Here is a 12,576-nt window from a genome sequence, read left to right as displayed (position 1 = left end):
CTAGGGGCAGGATTGCCGGAGCGGATGGTAAGAGTGTTTAGTGTTCACTAAGAAACCACCAAACTCTCTTCCAAGTGGCTGACCATTTTGCATTCCCACTAGAAATGAATGAGAGTTCTGTTTGCTCTGCATCCGTGTCCACATAGGTATTGTCAGTTTTTTAAATTTTAGTCATTCTAATAGTTATGTAGTGGTATCTCGTTATTTTAATTTGCAATCCTCTAACAACATACTACATTGAGCATATTTTCATATGCTTATTTGCCATCTGCGTATCTTCTTTGTTGAGGCATCTGTTCACAGACCTTTTGCCCACTTTTTAAATGGGTTGCTTGTTTTCTTATCATTGAGTTTTAAGAGATTTTTATTTTGGATACACTGGATGTATTTTTGGTATATATGTATGCATTTGGTTGTACTTTTATGATATAAAATGAATGGAATACATAGCCTTAAATGTAATAAAAATATATAATGGATAAGATTTCCCACTCAACAATCCAGGTTTGACAGGAAATCATAAAAGTTACATTCAACATTAAAAATTTTTTTCTTTGTTGATACCAATTCTTAGTTTTAATGTGCCCAAGAAAGTTTATTTGGTCAAGGACAAAATTAAATGTCCTGATTGACCTAATAACCATTAAACCGTTGACTCCACTTATTTTCAACTTTAAAATAATTTTTAGTTACCATGCTAGCACATTTATATTAATATATGCTCCCTCAAAACTTTTAAACATAAAGCTTAGGTTCAGGGAAAAGAAATATTCAAGGAGCTGGGATGGGGGGCTTTCTGTGTGATGAGACACTAAAATTCTTTTTGCTGTCAACTCATGAAAAGACATGGAGGTAACTTAAATGCACACTACTAAGTGAAAGAAGCCAATCTAAAAGCCTACATACTATGACTCCAACTATATGACATTCTGGAAAAAAGCAAAACTATGGAGACAGTAAAAAGATCAGAGGTTGCCAGGGGTGGGGAGTTAGGGTGAGGGATGAATAGACAGAGAACAGAGGATTTTTAGAGCAAGAAAAAGACTCTGTATGATACCATAATGATGGATACATGTTCAAACCTATACAATGTGCAACACCAAGAGTAAACCATAATGGAAACTATGGAGTTTGGGTGATAATGATGTGTCAATGTAGGTTCATTAGTTGTATCAAATGTACCATTCTGGTGAGGGATGTTGATAATGGGGGAGGCTATGCATGTGTGGTTGTAGTGGGTATATGGGAAATCTCTGTACCTTCCCCTCAGTTTTGCTGTAAATCTAAAACTGCTCTAAAATATAAATTCTTAGTAAATTTTTTCAAACAGGAAAGTTAAAACACTTTAAAATCACAAATGCTATTGGTAATAAGAACAAAGAATTAGCATTAACTTTTGAAATACATTAGGGGAACACCTAAAATTCTGGAAGTAGATGCTGGAGAATTTCTTAAAAAAGTAATAGCAATTTATACTAAGGTTCACTTCTTATTTGCAAGTGTGATACAGGTTTAAATAATAAATAGGCAAAAAGGTTTAGATAAATTCATGAATGATTAAACCACAGGAAAAAATAGGAAGCCATTTTGGGCATATTCCTTAGCGTGTGTAAGGGTGAGATCCTAAGTAATAAATAGATACTATTGTTGGTGATATTGTTGACAAAAATATTGTTAACAAGGCTAAATGGCCAATTTACTTGACACATTGTTTCATTTTTTCATGTTCTATTGTGTGAGCTGATCTCTCTCTTTTATTTATTTATTTGTTTATTGAATTTTGGTGAGGAAGATTGCCCCTGAGGTAACATCTGTTGCCAATTGTTCTCTTTTTGCTTGAGGAAGATTGTCCCTGAGCTGACATCTGTGCCAGTTCTTCCTCTATTTTGTTTGTGGGACACTGCCACAGCATGGCCTGATGAGCCATGTGCAGGTCGTCACCCAGGATCTGAACCCATGAACCCAGGGCCACTGAAGTAGAGCTCAGGAACTTAACCACTAGACCACTGGGCCAGCTCCTCTCTTTCATGTTTTTGAACCCTATTATTATGCTACCACACTCATTATGTTAACAATTTGATGCACCCATGCAATATGCCTTACATATTTGGGAACAAATTTACTGTTACTTACACAGATAAACTTGTCTTAAACATAAATCCAGATCCACAAAAAAGACAAACTCTTATATTTGTCTTATATAAGGCAACAGATATACTGTAGACAAAAATTAACTTATTTTCGTAGCTAACAATATCTGCACTCTATATATTTTTATATTATATTTTCTGAGCAACTCTCTGGCTTCTGGTTTGGAGGGCAGGATTTCATAAGCTTACATAGTTAATTCTTCTACAGATCTTTGTGATCTGTAGGAACGTTACTGCCCACTCTGCACTTGAACAAGAGTGGTAACTTTAGTTTCTTCACTCTTGGGTTTTCCTGAATAAAAGAGGGCACAGCACATGGTGCAAAACAGACTAGAAAGTTGAGGAAAATGGACGATTGATTCTGCCAACACTACTTAACGCTGTCCCAAGCAATCTACTTCTAGATCTGTTGATTTCCTAGTGAAAGAAATTGTTTACATACATCAAACAACTAAGAATATTACTGAATCAGGAACTTTGCCATTTTCAAGTCTATCCTCATCACAGTTAAAGGTAGAATCTTTAAAGATTAAGCATTTTTTCATATGCTTATATGTCATCTGTATATCTACTTTAGTGAGATATCTGTTCAGATATTTTGCCCACTTTTTAACTGGGTTGTTAAAAATCTAAAGATTTTTTTTTATATCCTTAACCCCAATATGTGGAGGGATAAAGTTAACAATGTTCATTATCTAATGAGGGTCAGAATGCAACAAAAGTATGGTAGGCAATGGACAGGCAGAGGACAGAGGAAAAGGGTTTGGACGTGGGACAATACGAACATATCGTCATGACTGGACTTAAAAGAGAAGGTGTCCACATATCATAATTAACAAGACCTCTATCATTCAACAGCTGTATTTTGTGGACAGTTGGTCTATAAAAGAAAAGACAGCAAACATTACAGATTCCATTCCCTAATTACAACTGAGCATGAAAGATACCCTAAGCCTGTGCATCAGTACTCTCCTTTCCAGATAAGAGAAAATATAACACTGAATAAAGGGAGGAATAGCCAGAGTGAAGGGATTTGAAGGAAAGGAAAACATTGACATCCTCATAAAATTTTATAGCAGTAAGATCTTTGGAAACCAACTACTCCATGTGTCCTTAAATAGATACATTTACTCAGTTTTAAAGGTATTGCATATATGTTGAATCAATTAATTTCTTCAGTATTCTTCATTGTATTAGTACAAATCTAACCTAACCGGATTCTGCTGCATGGTAAATTATTTCCCTTTGATCTTCCTTTAATGAACAGGAAGAAGAGTTACAGGGCTCCAAGAGGGCAGGGTTTGTCTCTGAATTGAGCCTAACATAGAAGATATTCTCAGTGAAGATTTGTTGAATGTTGCATGACTGCATCAGCCTCACATCCTTTATATGCTTATAAGCAATAGTTAAAATTTCCCTTAGCCTCCTCTTCAGGCCCGTGTTTTCCAGAACTAGGTTTATTCTCTTTTAATTAAGGTGTATCTATGATGTGTTTGCTGTTTATATTAGATTTTAATTTTTGGAGTTCAGAAACCAGGGCTGTTTTTATCAATTTGTATCCTAAAATTACAGCTTGGTTCTATGCACTCTGACAATGCTTCACAAATACTTAAAAAGATTAATACCCATTCCTTTGCATTTTCTTCATAGACCTCAGTTTATAGATGAGTAGCTACAGAACTCTCAGCTGGATGAGCTCTGACAAGCGCTAAGCATAGTATACTAGGAAATGGTTTCTTAATGCAGCATATATGTGAAACACACGGCAAATATTAGCTAGGTTACATTAATCCCAATAAAGTGGGTAACAATTTTATTTTCCAGATAGGAAAACTGAAGCAAAAATAACAAATAAGAGGATGAAGTGAAAGCAGGGAGTGAAAAAATCAGATTTTTCCCTTGAATGAATATTTTAGAAAACAGCTTTTGGAATCTTGAATTATGCAGATAATTTTCAGCTGGAATTTTCTTCGCATCGTGTTAGGCACAGGAGAGAGAATGTCTCATGGCTGCATCTTCATGTTGAAGGTGTCATTATACAGCAGTTACAGAAAAAGGTTTGCTAAACTTTTAATTCCCACATCATTTTTTAAAATTTCTTGAGATTTTACTGTATTTAGTATCAGTCATTAAAATACAACACTTAAGGGAAAGATATATAATAAAAGAAAAAGGTAGTACAAAACAATTTCAACAAAGATTAAAAAATTAATTAGAAAGGTATAAAGTTATAAAATATCATAGGAGCAGGATTCATAATTTGGTTTTAAAATGTCTTTTCTTTTATCAAAAAACTTAATATCAGTTTAAAATATTTGATCTTTTTTTAAGGTAGTAGGCTCTGTTTACCATCATTTACAATTGTTTTAATTGGAATTTTGTTCAATTTCAGTATATTCAAGAGATATTCTGTTAGCAATAATTTTTAAGATAGAATTTAAGTAGAAAAGTAAAGCTGTTAGCTTATTATATATAGTTTGATAGGATTATATAATGACTAAGAACCAGATCATCTGGGTTCAAATTCCACTTCTGCCACTTAGCAGCTGAGAGAATTTGGGCAAATTATGAAGTTCTCTGTGCCTGAGCTTCTTGCTCTGTAAACTGGAGATAACAAGAGTACTTGCCTCATATTCTATGGTGAAAAGTAGTTGAGCTAATACATAAGAGAGCTAGAATAACCCTTAGCATGAGGTTTGAGTTTAATAAACATTAGCTATTACTATATCATAGTAAATTAGAAATGTCATTGTAGATAAGAAAAAGCTAAATTCAAATATCTAATTATTTCTTTGAATCCAGATATCTTTTTCTACAAAATACAAAATCAACAGTTTGCGTTCCCCATATTTAATAAGGACCACTCTGGTTTTTGTGTGTCTGCATTATGGGTAGGGCATCTCAGGCTGAGGAAATAATCACATTAATAAACTTAACAACCTCCAGTTGAAACAGAAATAAGAACAAATGGTCATTCTTGGATAATGTGCAAAGCTGGGTGAATAACTGACATCTCTCTCTCTGATTTCTTGCAGATATCATGGAAATCAGGACAGTGGCAGTTGGAATTGTGGCAATCAAAGGGGTAGAAAGTGAATACTATCTTGCAATGAACAAAGAAGGAAAACTCTATGCAAAGGTATTTATAATGATAGCTTAGACTTAATTTTTCAGACTTATTTTTGTCAAAAACATCTTGCCTTTCTGAAAAGTAAAAATAGAATTAATTTCTCTCTAACTATATAATTTAATAATTTCATTAAAACATTTTATATTCAAGCATTAAGAAAAAATGTTCCCTGTGTGACCTTGGACAAATTGCTTGAGGTCTCTGAACTTTGGTTCCTTCAGTTGTAAAATGAGTTGGATTAACTGACTTCTAGTGGATCTTGCCAGTTCTAAAATTCCATGTGCATTTTTAGATACTTACCATTTAAAATTTCCATCTGTCAGTATTAAAGCTCTTTTTGTTAAAGTTCGCCCAATTTGCACATTGCTGACATGAAAATTCTTGGGGAAAAAAATCCAAAAGTTCATTTATTAACATCAATCTCACAATCATGGGCTTTGAACCATTAGCATTCCCATTGTTCCTACTTCATCACAATGTGAAATATGTAACAGTTCATCCCACTATCATAAAGTACAACTGACTTTCCTTTGTATTCCCACAGCCCTGCATAATACCTAGCACAGGCTAGCTACATAAAAACAAGTTTAATTAAACCTATTTGTTCATGAATAGTTGAGTGGATGAACAAATAAATTAACTTTCTATTTTCTATCACTATCACAGGTAGTGTAGTAGCAAATGAAGAAAAGTTGTGACAATTAGTGGCAGGGGCTCTGCTAATTATATCAAAATCTGAGTGGTTAGGGAATATGTCTTGGGCATAGTAATATGAGAGCTGCTAATTAGGGGGAAATAGCTCCTAATACTAAAGAATAGCAGCAACTGACCGCCAAAAAGCTATGTATTTGAAACTGTTGCATAACTGAATGTGTATCATTTTATTTATTTTTTAAAATTTAAGATGTCTTTTTTTTTGCAAATAGTCTAACCTATATCTAATAAACTGTTAAGCCCACTCAAGAAAAAGTCAGATATGTTTTGATTCTTCCAAATATTACTGCTTACTCTTTTTTAAATTGAGCCCCTCTAAAAATCATTGGGATAATGTTGTTTGTTTGTTGTTTCAACAGAAAGAATGCAACGAAGATTGCAACTTCAAAGAATTAATTCTGGAAAACCATTACAACACATATGCTTCAGCTAAATGGACACACAGTGGAGGAGAAATGTTTGTTGCCTTAAATCAAAAGGGGGTTCCTGTTAGAGGGAAAAAAACAAAGAAAGAACAGAAAACAGCCCACTTTCTTCCTATGGCAATAACTTAATCATATATGGTATATAAGAAACCAGTTCCAGCAGGGAGATTTCTTTAAGTGGACTGTTTTCTTTCTCTTTTTCTTCTCTTTTCTCTTTTTTTTTTTTTAGAGAAACCAAGAAAGGCTGGAAAACTACTGAAAAACTGATCAAGCTGGACTTGCGCATTTATGTTTATTTTAAGAGACTGCATTAAAGAAAGATTTGAAAAATATACACAAAAATCAGATTTAGTAACTAAAAGTTGTAAAAAATTGTAAAACTGGTTGTACAATCATGATGTTAGTAATAGTAATGTTTTTTCTTAAATTAATTTACCCTTAAGAGTATGTTAGATTTGATTATCTGATGATTATTTAAATATTCCTATCTGCTTATAAAATGGCTGCTATAATAATAATAATGCAGATGATGTTATGTAAAATATGTCAGACCTAAAGGCTGCTGGAATGATTTGTCAGATAATCAAGCCAATACTAACTATGGAAAGTGAGCAGTATTTGAAATGTTTTCTAGCGAAAAATTATAATCCATTTAAATGCTAATCAGAAAAGAATGAATATTCTCAAAAATTCTATTATGGAATTGAATCAGATAGGCAGTTTTACAAAGTATAGGATTAGAACATGCTTGTACCTATTAATAATAACAAAATTCCTAATGCTGCTCAAATTGTAAGGATATTGCTAAAAGAATGTTTTCAAAATCTTGTACATAAAATAGCAATAATGATGATAATACTGTACTTCATCTCACTTGCCACAAAATAACATTTTATAATCCCTAAAAGTAAAATTCAAAAATCTTTAAGTTTTTTTTCCAAGTAACATAATCTATCTTTTGTATAATTCATATTTGGGAATATGGCTTTTAATAATGTTCTTCCCACAAATAATCATGCTTTTTTTCTGTGGTTACAGCATTAAACTCTATTTTAAGTTGTATTTGAACTTTATTGTTTTGTTATTTAAGTTTATGTTATTTATAAAAAAACAACCTTAATAAGCTGTATCTGTTTCATATGCTTTTAATTCTAAAGCAATAACAAAACCGTCTGGCTCCACTGCAAGTTCCTCCTCCCCTTTGTGACCAACACCAAGTCTAGTACACAGCACTTGGGCCAGCAAATCCTGGATGGCAGACAAAAATGACAGCCTGCAGCAATTCTTACAATAGATGTCTCACAGGGAACAATATAAAAATGTTAAATATGTTTTGCCACATGCTCTTGTTAATTAAATTGGATCATACAAGTAAAATCACTGCAGATAAAAGAATTACAGGATTTCAAAGTTAGACTATATTTGAGTTTGTGAGTAGAAAAGTACTATATGTTAAAAATATGCATATTTACACTTAGTAATTTCTTGAATCTCTAGAAATCTCTGCCATTCAAAATATGGCAGCATTGAAAGTTGTTTTCCTATTAGATGGCAAGAGCACAATGCCCCAAATAGAGCAGTCATCCCCCTGTATCCATGGGGGACTGGTTCCAGGAGCCCCACCCATACTGAAATCTGTGGATGCTCAAGTCCCTTATATGAAATGGCATGGCATTTGCATATAACCGATGCACATCCTCCCCTATACTTTAAATCATCTCTGTATTACTTATAATACTTAATACAATGTAAATGCTATGTAAATAAACGGAACCATCACAGGCCTTTCATCTGTGGTTGGTTGAAACAACAGATGTGGAACCCGTGGATATAGAGGGCCAACCGTATATAGTTAGGGATTCGAGGCCCTGAATATCACGAAGGCTTGAGGTCAGGCTACAGATAATGGGCTTATCAGAAAGATAAATTTCCACTTCATAATTCTTCCATTCGTTCTTTATGTGTTCATCAATGGATGGTCAACGTTTATCTAAATTAAACCCTTGGTATGCTAACCATGGTGGTTTTAATTTAAAAGTATTTGTCATTCAAGTCCTTTTATTTTATATAAATATTATCTGGTAATACACTTATAGGTGAGAGTTACATGAAAAGTCTAAGTCAATGGAAACAACAGATTCATCTGATTTTCTTGTGGCTCACCTATATGACCAGGCTGTAGGAAGCTAGAAAGAACAGTCCCTCCTCAGATACACTCTAGGGAGATTCTGTGAATGATATTCTTAAGTGTTACCTGATTCAAGGCCCTTGCTAGCCTAGGTTCCTAGATGAGGCTTCTGTGACTGGAGTCTTGTGAACATATCTGTGTTTTTCATATTTGTTTTCTTAGTGCCTAGCAAAAAGTCTGTCCATAATCAATTTTTCATATGAATTAATTCGTTTGAATATCAAAGAAAATCCATAGGATTAATCTTACTTCATTTTTAAAACTTAAAGTGAAATATAATTATATGGAAATTTAAACAGAAATAGCATATATATCTACAAGATCAAGCTATGTTAAGATCAAATACACTTTGTCTATGGAGTTACAGTTATGATCAAATTACACAGCAATGCTGAATTAAGCAAACCAATATTTAGCAGTAAATCCAATCTGACAGTGTTTCTAGAAACACTTTTAATTCTTTGTTTCTGCCTCCCTTTTTACATTTATTATGCAAATTTCAGAAAACAAAACCTGCACTAGTTATATATACTTAGAATTCTAGAATCTTAAATCTGCAAGGGGCCTTAGTCCCTCCTACTCATTTTTAGACCAGGAAATTGAGATTGTGATACATCCAAAGTCATGTAGTTGGTTAGGTCTAGAGCCATCGCAAGAATCTAGGTCATTTAGCAAGTGCTTCCTACTCTTAGATTATAAGGATTATTACTATTAGCAGTCTCATTTAAAAAATTTCTATTGAGATATAATCTTTACATTTGCATGCAAATGTGACTTATGTTTTGGCAATTCACTTCATATACAATGATTAGTCTATACTGTGATGATTTGACTCAAAAGGAGAAAAGAAATGGTGCAATTTCCGATCCTGATTCCTATTCAACTCTTACATGTACCTCTTTATTTGTAAATGGAGAGCATTGCACCAAATGTCTACATAAACAGAGTAACCTTTTCTAAAATGTTCTTTGAAAGAGAAAATTGGTTAAATACATAGGTTTCTAACAATTCAGAAGGAAAAAATTAAATGAGTCTAAAACGTTAACAAAAGCAATAAAAAAGATACTTTCAAGGCAATTACTGGACTAAAATATTTTTACATTAAAAAGTAATAATATAAGTTATCAGCTTTTGAGTTGGCTATAAATTCAACTTAATGACAGAAGAGAAAGGATGCTGGAAATAAATTCTTAGTTTCCTTCTCTTAAAGTTTGCTCTTCTATTCTCTAGAGTGACAAAGAACACAGAGACAGACTATGGGACCAGCCGTAGGAAAAGCAATTCTATAACTACAAACAACCTAAATCAGTGCCTCTCACAATTTTCTACTGAAATACCAATAATAGTAGAGGTAGAGAATAAGAGTCTAAGAAATAATGCAAGAGGCCCACCAAAGACACATAATTTCTTGAAAATCTCCTTTCTCTTAGAACTTATGTGATTTTTACATTTTATTCCATAATACATCTGTGCTTGCTTTAATATGAAATTCACACCAGCGAGCAAAAGTGATGCATCAGAAAGATGTACAAGTTTTATCACGTGGCTTCATTTACACCACTACGCTAGTGCCATATACTTGGGCATGAATAAGACACAAAAGATCCTGCACCTCTCATAATCCAACTTTACACACATATGATACATGGCTAAAGAAAACCAAAACTTTATCTAAAGTTCACTATGAACAGAAGTGATATTAAAAATATTTAATGACAAGTATGAGTGGCTACTGGTCAATCAGAATATACCATTGATCTATCAGAACAGATGCAGGCCACTGTGACTAACTTGTGGGTACCAGACGATTATCAGCCTTAACCATTTCTATGATCACCCTAAAACCTAAGAGTTTTTAGAGAACATCTATTAATTGGTCTTTCTGGTTTGAGGTCTTAATTTGTATCTTAATATGAAATAGTGCTTTAAAACCATGTTTAACTGTTTCAGCATTGTTGTCAGGCTACTCTTTATTCCACATCTGTATTCAACAAAGCTCCTGCTTTCAATGAAGGTGATGTTCCTTCAGGCCCACATATGCTGCCACTCATCCTCTAAATCTGAATGATTTGTAAAGAAAATTTTCCTTCTCTTGAGTTGAGGAGACTTGACAAGAAGCAAGAAATAATAAAGTCCTAGTCTCTTCCCAACAATCCTGTATTTACTTTCACCTAAGAAGATGCCTCTTATATTTTCCTTTTACTTCCTGATTATTATGTGGTTCCAGTTTCCAAATCCTCATCACTGAATTTATGAAAGCTTACCCAATTTTTTTTCTTTCATATCATCAGAACTTATTTTTTAATAATTGAAATGTGAGATGAATAATAACATTTAGCTTGACGATGGCAGGCCTTTCTCTTGACAAATCCAGCCATGTGTTAGTTATCTATTGTCGTGTAAAAATTATCTTAAAACTTAGTGGCTTAAAACAGCAAATATCTATCTCATAGTTTATGTGGCCAGGCACCTGGGCATGGTTGTTTAGCTCGGTGTCTGTAGTTAGAATCTCTCATAAGGCTACAATCAAGACGTTGGCCAGGGCTGCAGTCATCTATTATCTCAATGCTCAACCAGGAGAGGGATCCACCTTAGGTCCTCACTGGTTGTCGGCTTGAAACATCACTTCCTTGCCACATGGGCCTTTCCATAGCACTACTTACAACATGGCAATTTGTTTCCCACAGAGCAAGGAATCAGGCTGAGAGAGAATGCCCCAAACAGAAGCCACAGTATTTTTATAATCTACTCTTGAAAGTGATGTCCCATCACTTTCGCCTATTCTCAAGGGGAGGGAATTACACAAAGGCATAAATACCAGAAAGCAGGGATCATTGGAGGCCATCTTAAAGGCTGCCTAACACTAGTCATAAACTGGATGTTTTTAAGGCCACTGCCACAAGATGAGAGTCTTTAGGGCCTAATAAGAGTAATTCATGGGTTTCAGTGGTGAGTCATTCAGCAAAGATGAAGTAGGTGTATTGTCTACAGGAACACTCTTGATCCTTCCCTGAGGGATACTCCATGGACCATTCCACACAGGATATAATTGAGACAAGGTTTGAACCACAGTCTGGACTGCTTAATAGCTTGAGTTGTGCCTCCTTAGAACTCCTAATGTAGCTGGAAAACTAACAATATCACTTTGCCTCCACATGAAGGAAATGACCCTGCCTTCAGACCCAACCTGAAGATAATCCTCCCCTCCACTCTCCTACCTCAAGAAAATAAGATCATAGATGCCAGTTGAAATTCTCGAGCCATAGAGCGTTTTGTCTTAGATGGTGGGGGCGATCAGTCACAAGTTGCCCGAGACCATCTGAGGATAAAAAGACCTAAAAAGAATTGAAAAACAATGAATTTTAATGCTAGATGCACACTGGAATCACCTGGGAATATATTTTTTTTTAATAATGGGGGCTAGGCCCCACCCCAATTGCATCAGTATATCTATGGTGGGGCCCAGGCAATGGTATTTTTAAAGCTCCCAGGAGATTTTAATGTGCCTATGCATTTGAGAACCAATTAGCTAAATGGAGGGAAAAATCTCTTTAGGAACTCTGCCTGGTTCTTCCTCTTTGTTTCTTCCTTTAGCACTCTGAGAAGTCTTATGTTGCTTCTCACCTAATTCCATATTTTTTAACATGATTCTAAAGTCTGCATTGCTTCTTGGATCCCAGGTTTTCCTAGTTGCCTCCAGATTTTGCTGTTCACAACTGGGGCTAAAAGGAAATGCAGACACTAGAAAGACAGCTACAGTTGTTTTTGCATTGGAATGATTATGGAGGATCAAGTGCACAAAGGGCACCCCCCAGACACCACAGTCCATTCTCACACAGAGCAGCCAGAGCGACTCTGTTAAATTATATTTCAGGGCACGCAATTTCTCTGTTCAAAACTGCAACTGTTTTCCGTATTACTCAGAATGGAAGCCAAAGTTCTTAGAGCAGCCTATGGAGTAGCAATGGA

The 12,576-nt window shown here is 34.5% G+C and overlaps 2 protein-coding genes across 45 annotated transcripts in view; one reads left to right on the top strand and one right to left on the bottom strand.

Moving 5' to 3' along the window:
- FGF7 (fibroblast growth factor 7) overlaps positions 1-7,481 on the top strand; it is a 58,925-nt gene extending 51,444 nt beyond the window's left edge. The window contains exons 3-4 of the mRNA XM_008521516.2: positions 5,186-5,289; positions 6,354-7,481. Coding sequence (XP_008519738.1) covers positions 5,186-5,289; positions 6,354-6,548 — 299 coding nt within the window. The 3' untranslated portion in view covers positions 6,549-7,481. The remainder of the gene's footprint in view (positions 1-5,185; positions 5,290-6,353) is intronic.
- The window catches only part of FAM227B (family with sequence similarity 227 member B), a 202,296-nt gene that overhangs the window by 126,211 nt on the left and 63,509 nt on the right, over positions 1-12,576 (bottom strand). For 3 of the 44 annotated variants that reach the window (XR_011528644.1, XR_011528628.1, XR_011528631.1), the window contains exon 11: positions 11,826-11,942. The exons of 39 other annotated variants lie outside the window; for them this stretch is intronic. The gene's annotated coding sequence lies outside the window, so the exon portion shown is untranslated. Of the gene's footprint in view, positions 1-5,185; positions 5,661-11,825; positions 11,943-12,576 lie in introns of those variants that run through there. 2 more of the 44 variants (XR_011528638.1, XR_011528639.1) reach the window with 2 other exon arrangements.

Source organism: Equus przewalskii, chromosome 1, assembly GCF_037783145.1.
Source record: "Equus przewalskii isolate Varuska chromosome 1, EquPr2, whole genome shotgun sequence".
Taxonomy (NCBI): Eukaryota; Metazoa; Chordata; class Mammalia; order Perissodactyla; family Equidae; genus Equus; species Equus przewalskii.
The sequence above is the reverse complement of the archived record's forward strand: the minus strand, read 5'-3'. Positions and strand labels throughout refer to the sequence as shown.